Raw genomic sequence first — 23,133 nt, 5'->3', positions numbered from 1 at the left:
ACTTAAATTACACTCTAGTCTTCCATCTTATGTTATAAGTAAACAAATTGATGTCAGGGTTTTGTTATACAAATGTGAGGTTTTGGTTTGTTTGCCTTTTTTTTTTTTTAAACCTAATTGAACTCTCACCCATAATCTTCCTTTGGAAAGCTTCTTACTGCAAATCTGTAGGTGTTTACCATGTCTTGAATTATCTTTTGACCATTTTGCTACCAAATTGATTGTGAATGTATTTTTATTATATTGATGGTTGGAGTTAAATTTGACCTAATGAAGACAATAGAATTAAACAAATTTGGAACTGGAATGGATACTACAATTTATCTAATCCAGGAATTCCTAATGTTTATTTATTTTTTTTTTTGTCATAGATCCTTTTGGAAAATTGGTGAAGCCTAGAATAATGTTCTTAAAGGTAAAAAAAGAAAGTAAAAAGATGACAAATTAATCAATTGCTTGCAGTTAATTATATAAAGAACCAAGTACACAGGCCCCAGATTAAAAACTCCTAAACCATTCTAATCATCTCCTTTTATATGTAATACAAATGAATCCCAGAGATAATGATTTGATTTCAAAAATACTTCAAAAAAACTTTTTTTTCCCTTACTAATTTAGACACAGAAGACATTGACCTCATTTTTTTTTCAATTTCTATACTTGGTCTACTCTATTCTAATGAATAACAGCCACAGTTGAAACCTATTTAATTACACAGTAGTTTGAACAACAGGTAACATTTATATAGGAATTCAAGGTTTGCCAAGTGCTTTACATTAATGTTATTTCAGTTGATCCTTACAACAACCCTATAATATGTTATTATATCCTCCCGCTTTTAATATAAGAAAACCAAAGTTGAGAGAGGTTAAATGATTTATTCAGTGTCACCCAGCTCTAGTATTATTCCAAGTCTAACATTCTTTCCATTCTGCCAACTAGATGCTTATATAAATATAAGTAAACAATATATAAAGCTTAAATTAAAAAATAATATCTAGCTGTTCTTTTGGTTTGGTGGCTACACACACATATATATGTGTGTGTGTGTATGTTTCATATACATCCATGTGCATTTCCTATATATGGGTGTATATATATACACATATATATGTGTGAATGTATATACAAAGATGCCACATATGCATAAAATACACTCCTATATATTTGTGTTTGTATTTAGATGCTCATATATATGTGTATACATATGTATGTGTTTCATATTAATATCACAGAAAATAATGAAACCATACATGCTTTGTCTTCTCTACCAAAAAGAACCTATTCTTTAGAACAAAAAATCCTCTATGACAGAACTTGAAGCCAGTAGTTGGAATATGAGAGACACTCTCCACTATTACATGTCCTGTTTCCATGAGACATTTAAGGGACTATTGTGAGAAGTCTGTGATATATAAGAAGGAAATTTTGAAAGAGCAGCTACTCGAGATATTCTTATAGTGACTCTAGAGTAGGTTAGAGTTGCTGTATTATATGCTGCAAAGGGAAAATGATAGTATTATCAGAGGAAGAAAGAGAATAATTCTCTTCAAAATTTTAATGATCTTTCTTGTTATGGAATGAGTTTTGCCCCATAGGAAGTTTTCAAAAAAGGCTACATGATTAATTGTCAAGTATCATGTATATCATTGTAAGGATTCCTTTTAGATATGGCTTGGACTAGATCACAAATGAGGCCTCTTCTGTGTCTAAAATTCTATGTCAGCAAAACATGGCAAAGTGTGTTGGTGTGAGGAAGACCTTGATTCAATTGTATCTCAAACTTGGCATCTATGTATTATGTGTGATTGAACAAGAAACATTAATACTTTTGTGTATAAACATTAACATACACGAACACACCTGTGTACACATACATGTGTATACATACATGTATCATATACATGTGTATTTTATATATACATATATAATTTCATATCATTCAAAGTTATAATACATGTCTTTACAAAAAAAACCGATTAAGATTGTAGAGCTGAAATTTTAGTAAAATTCCATTGTATTTATTTTCTATTGTAGCCATCTATTATGAAGATAAAAAGACATTTGCATTGTTGTGCTTGGGTTTTGATATATGTAGTAAATATTGAAACAAAAAATAATGATCACATAAATTTAAAAATACTCATAACTTTAAGTGTATTTTTCTATATCATGGTAAACATCATTTTCTAATTTGTTTTCTTCCTTTGATGTTTTTTAAAGTTTTATATAAAATTAACATCTTCTGTAAATCAGTTTGAGGTTACAGTCCTACCTGTGTATTAATCCTTATAGCTCCAATGGAAGGAATTTCATAATAGTAACCTGAAATAAACAAAAGATATAACTCATTACCCAAAATTAAGGTAATACATTTCTTATATTTATAGGCAAATTTCTGGTTTGTGGAATACAAATTAGATCACTAAAACTCTATTTTTTAAAAAGCAATGAACTATCATTAAAAGAAAATGGTGGTAAAATGCAAATAATGGACATTATGACAGACCTCTTAATTGCTTTTAAAGAGAAATAAAATGAATTTTCATACATGGGTATAAAGCAGTAGGATACTAATATTAATCCAAGTAAGTGCTGCCAGAGAAGAAACAAAATCATCGATTGATATTTAAATGTCAACCTGAATAGTAAATATATCTTTACATTACTCATTAAGGATTAAATCAAAAATTAAGACTAATCACATTTTTCTGGAAAACATGGGTTCAAATCCTTCTGATATATTCCGCCATAGAAGGGTCACCCTGAAGCTTCCAAGACAGTTTAAATCATAGTTTTACTTATCAGTAAATTTACTATTCAGTTATCACTGTAGCACAGGGTAATATCGTGTATTTACATACATCTTAGATTTAACTTTTATTTAAATGGATAAAGCAAAAATTTCAAGAAAAAAATTATAACTTTAATGGAAAAAATATAAAGTAACAATATTAAAATTTCTTCTAGTTGAAGGACTAATCAAATTTTTAACTCATCTTATGCTATTAATAAAATTTTAAAAAATATATTTTTTACTGGTTTAATATTCTCATTTCAGTTCAATTCACATTTCTTAAGAATTCTTTGGTATTGCATGGTAATTTCGTATTTTTAATTTAGACTATGTTTTAATTAAGAAAATGCATTTAAAAATGAAAATCATGCTGATATTTTAAGTAGAAGAGAAGGATTTGGGGTTCAATTATCCCAATGTTTGCTTCAACTGCTATTATTGTATCCCTGATCTAATTTTTGATTTCTTAAAGGAATGTCTAAAGACATTCTTTTGATGTCTTAAAGGACATACACTTAGTGTTAAATGTATCTCAATAATTGTTCAAGGTATACATAATATAAATTTGTTCCAAAATTAGAGTACATAGAACCCAGCAAACCTTCCATTGTACCACTGTAGAAGGTACCCTCTTATGAAGTACATTATGAGGCAGTGTGGTATAATGAAAATAACATTGACTCTAGAAGAGAAAAGAGTTCTTAATTTAATGAGCTATAGATATTTAAATGTCTGTAGATGTTTTGGGTTTTTTTTTGGGGGGGGGAGAGGGAAGGTCATTAAATTTAATTGGAGAAATATGATATTTTAATTTTCATTAAACTCTAGCTAAAATTTATCATTTCCTTTAATTACTTAAACACTTTAATGTTAGAAGAGGCCTGTCCTTCAGCTTCTTCAGGCAAGTAGAACAAATAAAATTAGAAACCTCTGCTTACAGAGTCAGGGGTACAAATCCTACCTATGGTGGTAAATTCCTGTGTAAAACTGGATTTCAAAAATATTTCTGGGCTTCAGTTTCCTTCTCTCTCCAAGTGAAGTTCCTATACTAGATGCCCTCTGAGGGTCCCATATAATTAGTTTTATTATATATTTGTACACCATATATACTCAGAAAAATAGAGTAGTTACCTTTGTTTTCACAGGCCATCCACTGTATTGGTCCTCTGTCATAATTATGCTGACCAACTGAAAATGTGAATACACGTACCTAAATGTATTAAAACAAACACAAAACAAGTTTGAGAGACTATTAACATGACTAAAAAAAAAAAACCGAAACATAAAAAAGAGGAGTTCTAGAAGGCATTTCTATATTATTCTTTTCTAAACGTGAACATGAACTAATAATATTCCAAGAACACTGTTAAATATTTGGTGAAAAATACAAATGTTTAAATCCCAATCCCTTCAGCTTCTGGTCTATTAAATAAGAACTAGGATGGAATTTTTTTTCATCCAATCCAATTTACCAGCTCTTTGAGATCTCCTCAAAGTAAACAAATATGTAAAAAATGCAACTTATTGTGACAGAATATGTTAATAGAAGTACATATACTTATGACATTATTTTCTCTAGGATGAAGTACAAAATATTTTGTATGTATTTTCAAACCCTTCAAAACATATTCCTTTTGGATCCTTTCTTTTTAGACAAACCTCTCTTGGACTTAGGCTGTAATTCAGTGACATTGGCCTCCTGGTTGTTACTAATATAAGATATTCCATTTCTTGACCTTAGGCATTTTTCACTGGCTGTCTTCCATGCCTGAAATCCTTTCCTCCTTCGTCGATCTCCACCAGGTAAGTTAGCTAAGGTCTATTTTCTGTAAGAAGGCTTTCCCAGTCCTCCTTAATCTTAGTACCTTTCCTTTGTGACTGTCTCTAAATTGCTTGGCATATATTTTGTTAACACATACTTACATGCATGTTGTCTCCCACTAGACTCTGAATACTCCTTAAGCTAAGGAATACTCACCCCTTATCTCCTGCCCCACATCTTTCTTTGTATCTTCAGTGCCTGATTCATACTGGACACTTATTAAATGCTGGTGATTTGAGTTATTGGTGATTTTCACAAATATACCACAGACACTTACATTAAGGGATTTACTTTAGTAATTCATTGTTTTATGAAATATATTCTGGGCTCCTGAAAACTATGCTAACTAAGCACATGCTTTTTCCAGATTAAGTAGACTTCTTTTTTTTTTATGCAACCATTCCCCCCTGCCCCCCCCCATTTTAAATGCTTTGAGTAGACTTCTAATGTAGCCCTAAGGCCCTCGGAATCAGTAGAATAGTTTGGCCATTTTTTGACCCCAACATAGTGAAGTCATTTGGTCTTCTTCCAGCATAACAGATAACATCTAACAAGTTTTGTTAAATTAGGAGAGACTCATTTTGAGAAGGTAGGCTATCAGTTGATTTTTTGAGAGGGATGGCAATTCATAAATAATATCTAGTCAGAGAATAAAGTAAAATGGAGAAATGCATGGCAGCACTAAAAGAAACCCATGGATCTTTGTTTTGTAGAGTTTTGATTTAGTTTTATAGAGTGACTTGGATACTTTATGAGCATAGAGATTATTGTCCCTTCTTGATTTCATTTATTTAACCATATAGACATGTTGGTATGACCCATCAGAATGTAATGTTCAGTGATATGTAAGAAATGAATAATAAATCAGATTCTAAGACAAGACAATTCTAAGACCATAAACATTTTTTAGAGAATGTTAATATTAGTTATAATTTTAAAATGTATGTTGAAACATGTACTTTACATCTGTTAATATTCTAAAACTGTCAGATACTTTCAGTAGTTCAATAAAGATAACATTGAAATTATAATTATGTGACAATACATTAAAAAAATAAATACATGGGGCAGTTAGTTAGTGTAGTGGATAGAACACCTGCCCTGAAGTCAAGAGGACCTGAGTTCAAATCTGATCTCAGACACTTAATACTTCTTAGCTGTGTGACCCTGGGCAAGTCACTTAACCCCAATTGCCTCAGCAAAAAACAAACAAATATATAAAACAATTTATCTTTTAAACATTGCAAATAAAGTCTTATTTTTAAAGTATTAAATATTACTATGTACTAATTTTTTAATGCATTACCTTTAGAGCTCTTCAGCATCACTTTATATATATGTCTTGTGTTTTTCTCGTATTTAGTTAACTTTGAATGTGTATTCCTTTTAGCAGAATGTAAGCTCACTGATCACAGGGACTGAGTCATTTTTAGCTTTGTAATTCCATTGTCCAGGACTGATTGGTTCTGAAGTGAATTGAATGGACTCCATTCAGAACAAATTCATAGGGGGAAATCTATTTATTTAGTATGTGTCCGACTGGACAGAGGATGTTGGAGTTCACCAGAGCTAATTATCAAATAATCAATGTAATCATATCACAAATCAGCAGATACAAGAAATTAGGGCTTGATTTACTTTCTTTTTGATTTCTACATTTTAAGAAGTGATGGGAAAAATGATAATAAAGATTAAACTGAAAAGTGTGTTATCTGTCTTTTTTGCCCTGAGTGATTTACTTAAACATTTACCAAAATGCCCCTGCTTATTGGGATTGAATTTCCAGGTTTGGTCTGGCCAATTGAGTACTAAGCCACTTGGCAGGGAATATGCAAGATCAGAGTATATAAGTTACCAAGAGGATAATTTTGTTAATTTTTCAGTCTGACAGAAAATAACCCTTCATGACTTTTAAATCTCACTGTCTCCCCTGATTCTGGTTAGGAGACTCTCTAATTCTGGAAACAATATTGGTTTTCCTTTCTGTCACTCAAGCATTAATCTTCCTTCTGTAGTGAGGACACTTTTCTAGGATAGGGTTACTTCTTAGACAATTTAGATTAAAACAATAAAGACAACTTATTCTTAAACAATTTTGCCACCTTCAATTGAAAATTCAATTTAAATATCTCTATCAAAATTCCCATGAATATGAGGTAAAGAAGAAATGTCATTGCCTTAGGAATTATTTGTCCCTCTTTTTCACAAGTGAAGATTTTGCATATATTTTATATTTCTTTGACATAATTTTGGATTTTCTGAATTTTCTCTTGCTGTTATTGTGAACATTTAAGTGATATAATTTTATTAATGAATTTCCTCATGTTGTTTTGTTAGAGAATTCTCCAAGTTCAAACTAAAATGGTAACAATATAGTCACTATTTCTAAAAATCAATTTCAGTAAAAGCAATTTCTAAGAAATATTTAATTTAATTGGATTTATAATAAAGTATATTAGTACAAATTAAGCACTTTCAGCTTGTTAGTCTTGTAAATATATTTTCTTGTCAGAAAAGATGGAATGGGAATTGTAAACCTCTTACAATAAAGGCATGAAAGACAGACAAAATTATGGTTAGTGGGATTCTTTCTAGATCTATGAAAATATGCATTTTTAACATTAAAGAAGCATTGTCTATGCTAACCCAACTTGGATGTTTAAATGATATTATCAGTCAAATAGTCTACAGTCAAGGCCATCCAAAAACAAAAGAAAGCAAAAAAAAAAAAAAAAAAAATACAGTCAAAACAGCCAGACTCTTTTATATACATATGTTTTATCTCAAATGCATTGCTTCTTTTCCATGTGTTTGTCTACATGAAACTAGCAGAGGATATTATAGATAAGAAAGGGCAGGAACTTGGCTAGCCATAGAAGTATACACCCTGTCATATTTAATTCTGGTTGTTTTAACTTGTTTTTCAAACATCCCAAAGGGGACAGAATTTAGTCCAATGTTTTTTAATCTGCTATTTTATTCACTAGTTACACGTGGCCCTCTGACTTCCCATCAAAATTGATCTTTCTCAAGTAATTATAGTTAACCATATTTATTATTTTCCACTTCATCTCCCAATTTTCATTTGTCATTATGTAAATGTTTCCTAAAAAGTGTTTCCCCCCCCAAAGAAATTTCTCCAGACACAAGTTCAATGAATAGCTATATATAATTAATAAATGTACTTTCTTTGAATGAATTGTTAACTCTTGGGATTGCTTTATTTTACAAATAATAAACATCTTAAAGTTGAAATTTTTACGACGTCATTCAATACAGGCAATGTAGTTCAATGGAAGGAGTATTGTTCTGTTTTCAGAGAACCTGGGTTCAAATCCTTACTACTTGTATGATATTGGGCAAATGTTACAATCTCCATTAAAGTCATTACCTTACCTTTTAAATAATATAGTTGGACTAGATATCTGATCTATGATCCAAGATTTCTGTCATTGATTTTACAAGTAGAAGGAACTAGAGATCAAAAAGAACAGTCCCCATGTTCATATAGCCATAATGGTTAAATGATTTGTTCAAATGCACTTAAATAAGTTCATACTCAGAAAATAAGAGCTGCTCTTCCTTCTCTTCTACCTCAAGGATAAGCTACATATTCCTTTTCAGAAGTTAAGTTCAATAATGGTTCTATTTAAGAGTGGTTTCTGTTCATATTCAAGCTGAGATCTTTAGAATATCCTATACTACCATTATACATTTGTTAATTACCTATCATGAAGACAGAAATTAATCAGTCTTTTCATTTTAGCATATTCTAAAAAAAAAAGTATAATTAAAAATTTAAATGCTCTTTAAAGTTAAAAGATACATTTTTAATTTATTCTATTATAAATTGGTGGAGATTGCAGTTAATTAGCATATTAGCACCAGTTCTCTGTTCTTTTCTTTTTTACTACATTGTAGCTATGGAGCTTTAATTCCAATGTTCTATATTGTATTACTGCCACCCTGTGGAAGTTAATGAACTAGCTGAAGGCTGTATTTGTTTAAAATTTAATTAAAGAATGCTTTTGCTGGGATTGTTTTCCTGAAATAATTTACTAGTCTAAATGACATCTATCTCTTGCAAAATATACATGATTTAGCATTTAAAATTATTTGTGAATGCCAAATGTTTCATAATTTTAGATTTTTTTTATTTTTACAAAATCATATAGGTGAAATAGTTGTATTTATTTAATATATTAGCAACATGTGTGTATGTAACACACACACACACATATATATGTATATATATAGATATATATATAGATATATAGATATATATGTTTGTAACACACACACACACACACACACACACACATATATATATCTGGCCAATTGAGTACTAAGCCACTTGGCAGGGAATATTCAAGATCAGAGTATATAAGTTACCAAGAGGATAATTTTGTTAATTTTTCAGTCTGACAGAAAACAACCCTTTATGACTTTTAAATCTCACTGTCTCTCCTGATTCTGGTTAGAAGACTCTCTCTCATTCTGGAAACAATATTGATATATATATCAAATTGAACTTTAAAAATTATTACAAAAATTCAATTTCATTCAAAATTTGAGCTTTGGGTTTTCACAATTTTGATGTTATAATCCTCAGAAGATGCTCCATAAGTCACCACTCATTCATTAGGATTTTAAATTATTTTGATTTGCTGATTATAACTATGAATCAGGGTTTATTTAATATTTCCAGCATGGACTATTTTTTCTGGAGGTAGATTTTTATTAAAAATAAAATGGACTACCTTCTCAAAAGACTATGCCCATCCCTGCCTTTATCTTGTAATACTTTTTTTTTCTTTTTTCTTCTGATTCTCCTAACATGAAGTAGTTGCATGCAGTGGAGTATTTTTTCCCAAACCCCAAGGTCAACCTGAAAAAAAAAATTAAGGCCATAGGAACTCATTTCCCAGCAGACACCAGTTACTGGAAATTATCACCTCTGCAATTATCAGCTATGCAAAGTTCAAGTTTAATTTTGTAATAGGCAAATCTCCAAAGAATAAATGGAACTATGACTATAAAGTAATGAAAGCAGTAAAACTGAAATAAAAAATATCAGATCAAAACATACTGGAATACATGAAGACAGAGATGGATTTTTATCATTTTACTGTGCTTAGTATAATTTAATAACACTGGCATCGCTCCTACAACAACACTATTTTGGACATTTTAGAAGAAAAATTTCCAGAAATTTCCAGAATTTGCAATTGTTCTAGAATCCATATCTTTTGAATCCTCATGATTTGTTGCATTAGAGGTTCTGACATAAATAAAACCAGTCTATTTTTTTCTTTTGCTCTTTTAATACTTTTAAATGATTTTAGAAGATCTGAAAATTGTTAAGAATTTTGATTCTTCTCTTCTGCTTAGGACTACAAAATACAAGCTCATCAGCACTTATGGATTTAATTGTCCTCTCTATACTGATGGCAGCTAGTGGATAGAGCTCTGGATCTGTAACCAGCAAAACTCATCTTCTTGAGTTCATATCTGGCCTTGGACAAGCTGTGTGACTTTGGGCAAGTGACTTAATGCTGTTTGCCTTAATTTCTCATCTGTAAAATGAGCTATAGAAGTAAATGGCAAACCACTCCAGTATCTCTGCAAGAAAACCCCAAATGAGATCACAAAGAGCAGGTCATGAGTGAAACAACTCCACAAAATGCTAATGACTCTCAATTCTACTTTTTCCATCCCTGTCTCTCTGTTGACATCCAATCCAGCATCTCCAACTGCTTTTCATACATCTCTAAGTGAAAATCTAGTAGACATCTTAAATTCAGTGTGTCCAAAACAGAACTGATTATCTTCTTCCTAAACCTGACCCTCTTTGGATCAGGAAGATCCAATACTGAAATTTGCCCAATACTGAAATTTGTTCACATGTTGTTCCCATAGGATTGTAAATTCCTTTAGGTCATAGACTGTCTTTTGCCCCTTTTTGTATCCCTAGTGCTTAAAAGAGGACTTGACACTTAATACAGTGATTAATAAATATTTATTGATCCATTCTGTAATATTAGTGTCACTGTATATGGGGTGAGGGTAGCACAAGGACCCAGAACAAAGCCCAAACATTTGTGCTTACTGATCCTTGTACCATATTCCCCATATGTTCCATGGCTACAGATCAAATTGTAGACAAATTATTCTCTTGCTCTACAACCTGGCTCTCTGATGGTATGCATTTCCTCAGTTCTACAAGTACTATCTCAATTTAGTTCCATTCTGCCTCTGTCTCTCTTATACACACGGTTCTTCCTACTGTCTACTCTCTACTTAAACATAGTCATAGGTGAACTCCTACTCAACACATTCATAATTGAGTTAAAGAGGTCCTGCATATAGATGATTGGCAGTTGTCAGAAGATCTATCCCTCTTAAAAAGAGATCTTTTTGCCAGTGACCTTCAAGGCTGTTACATAAAGAATACTGAATGAGGAGAAGAGAATTTTTCTCATTCTATCTCAAGTGGCAATACAAGGTTAATGCTATTTCTAAGCGATATCCAACATTAGAACTGAACATTTTCCATTTCTGACTTAAACACTCATCTTAGCAAAATGTAGACACGGTCTGAATGATGAATAAATTGGCTCCTTGATTCCTACTAACCTCCATTCCATAAGGAAATTTAAAATTATAAGTAATATGAATCTTAAGAAAGAGACATAATATAATATTCTTTTCCTCCTAAAACTAAGGGAAATTTATAGTAATGATACATAAAATTTAGTGCTTAAAAGAGAATTATGTGTGATCAAGGAAGAGTGTGTCAAATGATCCTGTTTCTTAGGCCAGATTTTTTCCCGTGAAGATAATTTGAAAATAAATTTAGCATAAAATTTGGAGGGAAGAGATCAATTACATTGATTTCTCAAATTTATCCAACTTTATTATGGATGGGACCAAAAACACTATCTAAAATGTATTCAATATCTTTGTTATTAATAGAGCTGATCTGAGTTCCTGATATATTTCATCAGCAGTAAAATGTCTGGACATTGATTTCATTTAAAAAATATAGGAATCAATGAAATAAAAAAAAAGGGAGGAAACAAATTAAAATCCAAATATGACTATTGAGATGTAGTGTTCACTTGAACTTCTAGAACTTCCTTAATAAACTCAGCTTTAGAATTCAGTACCATCTGCTCATTGTCTATAGCATTAAAAATTCTGTGAAATTCTAGCTATATTTAAAAGCAAATTAATATATAATTATTTTTACCACAAAAAACAAATTTTTCAAGTCTAATAAGTCACTGTGCTATAATTTTCCTATATATACCATAAGAAATAAAATTCATTACACTTATTTGGAAAATAATTTCACAATATGATAGTGACAGCACCAAAAACATGCTGCTAAACTTGCTATAAAGAATATGGCATCGTATGATGTGGTATTTCAATTTATAAAGACATTTATTATCACATCAGTCATTTTGCTTAAAATAATCATAATAAATAGCTTCCATATTTTAAGATAAGAAAAGTTCCCATCCCCACCCCCATTTCCGTTTTTGTATATTTACAATGTTTGACAAAGAAGTGATAAGATTTGGGCACACTGTTTCTAAACAATAAGCAACATTGATATTAAGCCCAAAGCATCATCAGCTGAGAGGTGACTGGCTTAGAGAGGTCAGTAAACAATCAGCAGAGTGATTTATTTCAGATGCCCTTCTTGGGTAATTCCAAATATTTCACTGTCAGTGATACTGAAAAGATTCATTTTAAAAAGACTGGTTCTTCTATTTGGGGTCAAGGGGAAGAGGCCATCTACACAACTTTCCACAACATATATTTCTCTTCACTCCATTTTCATATACAAATGGAGATGGTTGCTCTGCTCAGGATATGACAAAATTAAAATTTCAACCCCAAATCCTAATTAAACAGAAAAATTAGGTAATAAAAAAGTTGATTAGAAATAGCAACTTTTATTTTAATATTTCTTTTTTTGTGCGAATCACAAAACTGTTGAGCTTTTGAACAAATTAAATATGTAATGTTTCAGATAATCAAAGTATCATCAAATTTCCATAAGAAAATTTAAAGTATATTTTATATTCTCTGTATTTTATAATTAATTTTGTGTAATTTATATTTAATATCACACTTGAAAAACTTTTAGTTTTTCCATAACATATTAAAGTTACCAAAGTTTTGTGGTGAATTTGTAAAAGATTTATGCTGCAAATCTCATGAATCTGAAGCACTTTTTATTAGCTTTTCCTATCACAATGTATCTAGGTAAGGAAAGCCATGTTGTTGTTTTTGAGCGGAGAAAAAGGATAGGGACACAGTGATACAAATAATTTCCCCAATGTTTATTACCTGGGTGACGTAGGATGACTCAACAAGTTTAACAATTATTAATTAAATGCCTTCTAAGTACTATGTACTGTGCTAAGAAAGGAGGATATAAGGAAGGCAAAAACAGTCTCTGTCTTCAAGAAGTTCACAATTGTAAGAGGATGACAACATATAAACATTCGTATCTATCATCTATATTCACACACAGGTGTGTATTATATAAGTATTTACACACAGGTATATATCTATATATGTATACATACACACATATGTGTGTATGTTTGGTGGGTATATATATCTGACCCCTTCCTGTCTTTCCAGTTTTCCTATACCTGACTTTTCTCTTTCTGTTCTCAATCCTGTGACTAACTTTCACACATTGCCTTCTACATAGGACACTCCATCAACTGATTCCATAAATTTTCACTGGCTCACATCTCTGAGATATATAAACACACACATATACACATGTGTACTGTATGCATATATTGTATGTATACACACACAAACCCACAATACACATATAGCTTTTTACAGAAGGTAGGGATTTAGTTCAACTTTGAGAAAAGCCAAGAGGAAAAGAAAAGTTCTTGAAGAGCTTTAAAGGACTATTTATTTTATATTTGAACCTCGAGGTAATAGGGAACAACTAACAGGGGTCCTCAAACTTTTTAAATAGGGGGCCAGTTCACTGTCCCTCAGACTGTTGGAGGGCCGGACTATAGTAAAAACAAAAACTTTGTTTTGTGGGCCTTTAAATAAAGAAACTTCATAGCCCTGGGTGAGGGGGATAAACGTCCTCAGCTGCCGAATCTGACCCGCGGGCCGTAGTTTGAGGACCCCTGAACTAAAGTTTTGAATGAGAAGAGAAAGCAGGCTTACATGATTACACTTGTACTTTAGGAAGATCACTTTGGTAGCTGGTACTGAACATTTTACTAATGATTTAAGACATATACTATATTTTATGGAGGCAGAAAAAGATGCACTAAAGTGGCACATCCTTGAGCCAAGGAAAATAATGAGAAGTTATTGTAGTAGTTTAGGTGAGAGGTGATGAAGTCCTGTACAAGGTGGTGGCAATGTCAGTCATGAGAATGGGGATTACACAAGAGACATTAACAAGGTAGAAATGACAGGATTTGGTCGATAGAAAATTATGAGAATGAGGAGTTAAGGATGACAGTATCTTGGCATAGCTAATAAGCTAAAAAGCCAAGGGGCATAATAATGCCCCTTGGAATGACTATTCATAGAGATATATTTGGAACATTCAAATCTTTTAAATACTTTAAAAAATAATATAGCCATGATATATATACTGTATATATAAATATATTAAAAAATACTTAAAACTACGCATACAGAAATACAGCATTGGATATCTTGGCTTAGCTTTTCAAAAAACAAACAATCTAAGTAGGAAAGAATTGTGATACGGTTAAATCACTTTTTCCCCCATGGTTTCGCTCTTGCTGTTCTGGAAGATTGGCAGAGAAAACAGATGTTTGGTGGATAGTTTCCCACGAGTATTATGTTCTTCACCAACTCTTGAAAAATAATTGTTAAATGTTCCTTTACACTATATACAAAAAAACAAAACATAAAACTAGCTTTCTGAAAGCTACTTTGAAAGGATGTATGTTACTGCTTTCTATTTCCCATCTGGTACTCTAATTTGAGAGAATTGTGTGTATTGCTTCTACAAATTTTTGTAAGTAAATACTAGTAACCTTTAAAATGAATAATATCTTTCTTCTTGGAGGACAATTTTTTTTTTTTTTTTGCAATCAATTGTTGCACTGAAAATAATAACAATGATGGCTATTCCCTATATGTCTTATTCTTTTCCTAAATTCCATCAGTTTTTTTTATTGATAATTCTAAACATTTATTTATTTATTTTAAGAATTTAAGTGTTTCAGGGGCAGTTTCAAATCTGGCCTCAGACACTTAATACGTCCTAGCTGTGTGACCCTGGGCAAGTCACTTAACCCCCAATTGCCTCAGCAAAAAAAAAAAAAAAAAAAAAAAAAAAAAAAAAATAGAATTTAAATATATGTTTTGGAGTTCATGTCCAGTTTTAATTATAAATCTACTTAATACATGCAAATTGCTCCTTAGACAGACTAAAGTAACAAACCTTTATATTCTGAATAGGCATTTGGAATGTTCTAAGCTAAGTAAAATGCTTTTTTACTCTTTCACTGATCTTGGGAATTATCAGTTATCTCTGGTACTAATTTTCTCCCTTTTTTCACCTGTTTGTACTTGATTATATTGTTCATTTCAGTTTGGCAATATTTGTAAGGAATTCCTGCTCATGAGTGAGCCTGTGAAAAATGGAAATGTAGGTAAAGATTGGGAGGCAAATATTTTCTAATTTGACACAGCTGTGTCAGGAGAATAGCAGAGACTCAATCTTAAAGTGATACCTATCTGTAATTAGATTATCATCCAAAAATAGCAGTTCTCATGCAAAAAATAATCAGACTTTTTAATACTCTATTTCTTGAACTTTTTACCCTTGTTAAAGTGTGTCATACATCAGCTGTCCTCATTTTTCCACTTGTACTGATGAATCCCAGTTGCCCTGCTTTGGAATGCTCTGAATTATTCCTAATATGATGTGGTTGGTAACATATATAAAATATTCAACAGCCATCATGATGCCAAGTAGAAAGCAATAAGAACCAAAAATAGATTCATAAAAAAATGGCATGCTGTCAAGAAGGAATTTTCTCCACATTTTTCAATGATTTTGAAATGGTGATTTTTTTAAAAATTAAAAATGTACAATAGTTTTAATGAGGATAGCAATGTAAAGACCTTATTTTATGATGAAATCATGATCATATGCATCTGGTTTATATTTAGTCATCTGTGAATGTCTTAGGAGGCAGCCAGGTAGCTCAATGGATAGAACACTGGGCCTATAGACAAGAACACTTGAGTTCAAATATGGCTTCGTGTACTAGCTGGGTGAACTGGGCAAATTACTTAACCTCTGTTTGTCATTAAGACAAACCACTGCACTATCATTGCCAAGAAAACCCCATGGACTGTGGGATCATGAAGAATTAGTTGACATGATTTAACAACAACAGCAATGAATTTGTCTTATTCACCTTAACAGAACGTAAACTCCATGAAGGTAGAGATCTTTTTGTCTCATCCATGGTCTCATTTTGCAAACTTTAAAGCACTTTATAAATGGTACTATTTATTTATTATTATTATATTATTATTATTATTTATTATTGACCTCAGAGTAGATGTTTAATATTTTGAATTAAATTGTTTGAATTAAATTGAACAGACCAAGTGAATACCAAACATTTCAAAAATTTTAAGACAATGGATACTTTAGAAATGAAAATTTGACATTTTGAAAGTTCTAAATAAGTTAATCGACAGGTGTAACTTTGCAGTTGTATCCAAGAATTGTGCTGACATCCCAAGAATTTTCATAACTGGTTTTGAATCAGTTAAATTGCAAAAACAATCATATTTTAACAATATTCCATAGATTACAGAAAACACAATCATATGTGAAATGGGTGCAAAAGAATGAATAAGTTAGGTGAAGTGGCCTTAATTATTTTTATTATTTATTGTTGGTTTTAAAGTGAATATTTTACTAATGTTCTTAAAGAAAATATTTATTGTTTTCTGGGGAGGTAGAAAGGAAATACATGCTTCTTTGTGTTTAATACTGCAATGGTTTAACTTTCTCAAATATTTTAGCTTTCATTAAATAAAAGTATACTGGCATTATTTAATTAATATCTGTAAAGAGTGACTATCTGAACTTTTAGTAACTAAGACAATTTGCTATTTAATAAACTAAGAGTTTAAATGGGATATTGAACAATTTTTTTTTGAACTGGGAAAGACTTGAAAACTAAATGAAATGAATTAAAGAATAAATGATTTTAGAAGTAGCATGGCATCATGTAAGAAATACTTAAGTCAAATTCAAACTGTGCTTATGTTACTTATGAGCTAGACAATTTGAAGGCAAATTACTTTGTTCTTCTGGGATTAAATTTTCTCACCTGGGAAATGGGGGTATTTTTCTTAATATCTCTCACATATGTTTCGAGGAAAACATTTTGTAAACCTTTAAAAAGTTCGAAAGAGCTCTTGGACATCACTAAATACAAATCTCTATGTAGAATTTTTAGAGGAAAAAGTTATCCTTTTCCCCCTTAATTCCTTCAAGACTTTGTATCTATCCATCACCTATCATAGGAAACTACTAGGAATTTTTTTCAGTTTGATTATTGTCCTAAGAATCTTTGAAGAATTATTGATAATGAAATATATTGGCAGTCAGTAGTGCTAAATACAAAAAGAAAGTTTTGAAGTATTAATAGGTTTGTGTCTGAATCCTCACTGGCAAACAATATTAAACAAACTAACAAACCGCAAGTGTTATTTGTGTTATCTCTATATAGGCCTAACACGGGGAAATTTTTTTTTCTGAAAAAGGTTTTAAAAAATGTAGGCCTCGTTTCAGAAAAGCCATTATTAGCCAATAACCTTGATGATTTTGGTAACGCTAGATCTTTCCTCTATCTTTCTAGGTATTTGTTTTGAGATTCCAAAAAAAATTATATACTTGAAGGGCAGGTCCAAAGCTAGACTTAAAATATCATTTCATCATTTCCCATTCATTTCCCCCCAAGGTTTAAGAAATGGCCCTACATATACATGTATATATATATATATATATATATATATATATATATATATACACACACACAATAATTGACAGCTATGTGAGATTCCTGGTAGAATGCAGTTCTTAAAATTAATGAACAAAGCAGTTATCTATGTACAAAATAATTTTATTTGCATATAATGGCCCATCAGCTTGAAAAACTTTGTCATTTAACCATATTCTCCATTCTTGTGGATAATTATTATTATTAAATCAATTGCCAAATCCTGTCACTTCTACTTAGGTGACATGCCCCTTTTTCTCCATTCATATCACAACCAGCTCAGTTTCTCATTACCTTTCCCCTACTAGAAAACTACCCTGCTGGGTTTCTCTGAGACCAGAGTTTACCCTCTCCAATTCAACCTTCACACACTTGTCAGATTGATATTCCTAAAGTGTAGTTGTAATGTTACTCCATTGCTCAATGATCTTCAATGACTTCCTATCGCCTCTTTGATAAAAAAGCATTTTAAAAAGCCTTTTATATCTGGCTCCAGCCTTGCACATTTCTTGCTCCTATGGACTCTATACTTTAGTTTGCCAGATCTACTTGTGACTCTCTAGATATGACATTATATCATCCTACGCCATTGTTACCAACTCCTCTCCCTGCCCCCACCCCCAATTCCTCATGCCTGGAATGATCTCTTCTCCCATCCATTTATTAGGAACCCCAACTCCAACTGAAGACTCATACTAATAAGCCATAATAAATGTTTGCTGGTTTATTGATTCTCTTGATTCCCCAATTATTAGTGAATTTTTGAAAAATTTTAATTTAATTTAAATATCTCTTTACTTAATTGTAACAAAAAAGTAGAAAGTTCAATTAGAGAAGAGACTGTTTCATTTTGTTTTTGTGGCCTAAGGTCCTGGCATGTGGTAAGACACTTAACAAAAGCCTATTGAATTTAATGTTATTTTCTTTTAAGGCAACAAAATGTTCACATAAATTTTGATGACATCATTGAATTTAATCAGTGGAAGGAACCTTAGAAATCATGTGGTCTAATTTCCTTATTTCACAGATAAAAATACAGAGATTCAGTTACTTGTCTGAGGTCACATAGAACAAATGATAGAACAGAGGCTTCTGAAGCCAGCCCAAAGTCATTCAACATTTATGAAGTACATTAAGCCTGGATTATGCTTGAGGCGTGACAGTTGTCTCAGGGGACAGAGACAAAAAATGGCCTTGTCCTTGCTTAACTGTGATTAGAAGGATATAGCAGACACATCAATATAAGATAGCAGTCCTTAGTCCTGGGTTTTTAGTCTTAGATAGTATAAGAGAAAGGCAAAGGAAAATATCAGACAAAATATTGCAGTAAAATAGGAGAAGGAAAAAAAAATCTCTCTGGTATAGAGGAGAATCTGAGAAGTCCTCAAGGAGATTGGGGAAGTTGTGGAGGACATTCTAGGCATGGTTGTGCATGTGTGTGTATGTGGGGGTGGTATTGTGCCAATATACAGAGACAGTAGGTTAAGTCAAAAAGGGAACAGCTATTTATTCAGTTTTGCTAAACTACAGAATGCATGAAGGGCAATGGAATGAATCAAGGTTTTAAATGAAAGAGTCTTCAATGATTTACTGCTGATCCTTTCACATGCCTCTAATTAGAACAATATACTCCTTATACTTTGTTCTTTAGTTTGTGCAAAAGATGTTCCCCTCTCCAGAAAATTAAGACATTTCAAGGGAGCAAATTCAGACCCGAAAACATAGCTGTAGCATTCAATGCTGTTTTTAAAAGGAAAGTTCTTGAACTTGAACAATATTCCCACCATAACATTTAATGGAACATAAAATTAGCTGGTTGGAGGGCATCAAAATGCAATAAACAGTACCTAGCATTTTTTTCTTCCCGAAAATTTCTATGACCCAGCACTTACCGCACAGCTAGGATAAGTGATTTATTTTTACAGTGATGATCTGAAACCACTCTACGCTAAAGTATCCTCTCATTTACCAGAGGAAGATTAAGTTGTGTTCAATATAGTGAACTTTATTATATATTTGAATTCTTTGAAAACTGTTAATCCATGAATGGCATAATTGTCTATTGACCTATTAGAAAAGTTGATTGAAAAGATTACTCTGTGCTCTTATCAGGACAGATAACAGATAATTCAACAATAATTATTAAAGAGCTGATGCTTCTATTTTAATAAATAAGATTAAAAACCGACAATTAAATCCTAAATTCATTTAGGTGTATCTATGTTGAGCAAACCTAATACTGTTATTTGATCCTGGTATTCTTTTTTAAAAAGAAGCATCCTTTTTGATTACCTCATAAAAGTGCTATTTGATATTTTTAATAAGAAATGGCAATTGTGGAGGGCAAGTGTTTGCAATTGGGATTCATTTGTTTTGAATGTTGCTTTACTGCAGATGGGATGCATATGTTGGTAGATGGTAGAAAGCAAGAATGTTTTATAAGTCCACCCAATGTATTAGAATGATTGCCAGTGTGGACAATGCCAGCATACCATTAATCACACTTGCAACTGATTTTCAAACACTTCAACTTTCACACTGTTTCAATATTACTGCTGACCTCTGTGCTCTTAAAGGGGGAAAGAGTTGGATTTGAGGTCTGGATTCAAAGGGAAATTGGTTACAATCGCAGACAGCTTCCCAGTGGTCATGTACAATTTAAATCCAAAAAATGAATGTAGTATAAATGACTCTATATAATTTAGCATGAAGTTGCTTTTTTCAGATTTTTTTGGAAAACATAATAATTTTCCTTTTAAGGAAAGTCTGTTTTTAATTTCTTTTCATTCTCTCATGTTACCTCTATCTCCCCTACTCTGGGTCTGTGCAACTATTATGTTTCTGTTTCTCCATGTCTCTGTCTTTTCATGTTTTCCTGAGTCTTTGTCTCTATCTTAGATCATTCCTTCTTGTTGGAGCCTGTAGAAATCTGGATAGGGACTGGACCCCTGCAGCCTCTTCTCTTGGTACCATCAAAATAGAAGGCCATATTTTATGGCTGTTTTATTAAATTATTGGAACCAATGCAATGTCAAGAGAAACAAAGAAACTTTCTAGTATCTCATGCCATGTAGTTGATTTATGACAACATGTGAATAAGAATTGAACAAATGGCTGAACAACTAATAAAAAGTTATGATAGAATGATTTTGCTTACACGCACACTTTGTATCTAATAGTAGGCATGTCGGTGGGAGTGGGAGGAAGGGAAAAATAAATTTACATGATAACTAAAAAGTATAGCATTTTACATAATAGGTTTGCAGTTTCATAAGCAATTGGTTTATTATATAGGATGTGATGGAAATCTTTCTTTTACCCCATAAATTAAAAATTTAAAAAACGTAAATAGAATTGAACAAGATGAAAAACCAAAGAGCAGCTGATACTGCCTTTCCCTCTAAAGATATTTTGCACCTACTCTTTATATAACATATATCTTAGTGAATATTCATAAATATGCTATACTTTATAATATGATATATATTATATACCATGTAATTAATTTATTTATCTCAAGCTATGCATGTTTATTTACATTTTGTTTCCTAGTTATACTTTCAGCCTCTTGGAGTCTATAACATATCTTTGTGTCTTCACTACATATTGAGTGTTTAATAAATACATGTAGAGTCATTGATATGGGTAGTTTGAAAATTCCATGTTGAAGAGCATAGGTCTTACCAGAGAGTCATTGATCCCTTAAGAATGTGAGGAAGGCAATGCTGAACTCCACTAGATCATACTACTCAATAAATCTTAAATAACATCTAGATCTTGGTGACTAGTCATTTCCCAACCTATTCACCTCAACTTCCAACCAAAAAGAATTAGAAGAGCTTAAAATAAAGTAATAAAATGTTTCTTACTTTTTTGTCTTTGTTATATTTGGTAAAAATCTCTTGTGCTCTCTCTTCACCTCCATCCGTAAACAGCATGATGATCTTATTACAATTGGCTCTGGAAACGTTGTACTGTAAAACATATATATATATATATATATATATATATATATATATATATATATATAAAATCCATTATTCACGATTGTGTTTAGGATTCAAAAGAGCGTATAATGGAAGCAACTAGGAAGTAAAGATACTATATATCTAATTGTAACTGTAAAAATGGTGGGGAGGGATTACCCAAACATTGTAAGAAATGACTTTTAGAGGAATTTTAGTAATTTAAAATTCAATAAAAATGAATCAGTTGAAGATGTTGCTTAATAGAAGTTGTTTGTGATGTTTTAAACCATCTAGAAATATTGGAAATTGCTACTTATTTTGACTATACCACAAAGAGCTTCCTAAAAGTTTCCTCACTGTAAAATAGGAATAATAGCCACACCTACCTAACTATTGTGAGATCAAATAAGTTAGCATTTATAAGGCTCTTTGAGAATCTTAGAAAGTAATATTATAAATGATACTTGCTCACCAATTGCTAACTTACTTGAAGCAACTATAAGAAGCAAATTAATTCAAACAAGAAATTCAGAAGAAAAAAAAAACAAGATAAAACACCTAAGAATAGATGACTATCAAGGTCCTTATCACTTCTCAAGTTCTATAATTGTATGAAGTACTGTGTATAAGAACTTCAAAACCTTTGTGAATAGCAAATCATTGCTACTGGTATTCATTAATTTGTAATTCACACATTTATTTCTTCATTCAGGTGATTAATATCTTCTCTAAGTACCCAAATGAGAGACAACAAAATTAATTTTAAAATGTTACAAAAATTTTATCTCCAGGGCCTGAAGGAATAAAAATGTTCCCTTAGAAGTAAATTTAGGTTAAAAAAAAAAACTATATGAAAAAGATTACATATCTTTTTTTATTTGCCAAAATACTAAGTAGAAAAGAGCAAATCAATTTATTCTGATCTTTTTTTAAAAGTTCAATATTCTACTTTGTAAATATGTATAATCATAATTATGGTTTATTTAAATCCTTACCTAAAACCTAAAAGCTTTAGCTAAAATAGTACATGTTTGTTGAGGGTTCACTCCCTCCTCCCTGATCCCAATGTTGAAGGGAGAGATAAACATTACTTTCTTCTATGAAAAGAGAACTACGTGGAACTGTTTTTAACTAAACAAGACATTTTCTTCTCATTAAGTAATATTACTATAAGCTAGAAGTTTAGAATTTTGTAGGAATAAATTTTAAGATATTTCAAAAGTATTTTGCTTAAAAAAAAGTTTGTCACTTTCAATAGATGTGTTATTTTTTGGTGAATGACCTTTTTGGGTGTAAAAGAATTGTGACTCCCTGTTCTCTAAATACTCCTATCATAGATTTGTTGATTCCTAGAATTCTACCATTCATTTCCTCAGTTTTAAACTTTGTTATCTGTCAAAATATTTAAATCTATCACTGATATTGGTATAAACATCATCAGATCCCTTCCTGAAAAGAGAGAGTCACAGGAAA

At 31.3% G+C, this 23,133-nt stretch overlaps 1 protein-coding gene across 5 annotated transcripts in view; it reads right to left on the bottom strand.

Annotated features, from left to right (window-relative positions):
- The window catches only part of CACNA2D1 (calcium voltage-gated channel auxiliary subunit alpha2delta 1), a 656,564-nt gene that overhangs the window by 77,884 nt on the left and 555,547 nt on the right, over positions 1–23,133 (bottom strand). For all 5 annotated transcript variants that reach the window (XM_031938658.1, XM_031938660.1, XM_031938659.1 and 2 more), the window contains exons 12-14: positions 21,562–21,666; positions 3,929–4,007; positions 2,276–2,325 (exon numbers count right to left, since the gene is read on the bottom strand). In XM_031938658.1, coding sequence (XP_031794518.1) covers positions 2,276–2,325; positions 3,929–4,007; positions 21,562–21,666 — 234 coding nt within the window. The remainder of the gene's footprint in view (positions 1–2,275; positions 2,326–3,928; positions 4,008–21,561; positions 21,667–23,133) is intronic.

This window comes from Sarcophilus harrisii, chromosome 5 (genome assembly GCF_902635505.1).
Source record: "Sarcophilus harrisii chromosome 5, mSarHar1.11, whole genome shotgun sequence".
NCBI classification, from domain to species: Eukaryota; Metazoa; Chordata; class Mammalia; order Dasyuromorphia; family Dasyuridae; genus Sarcophilus; species Sarcophilus harrisii.
This window is presented reverse-complemented; position numbering and strand designations above follow the sequence as displayed.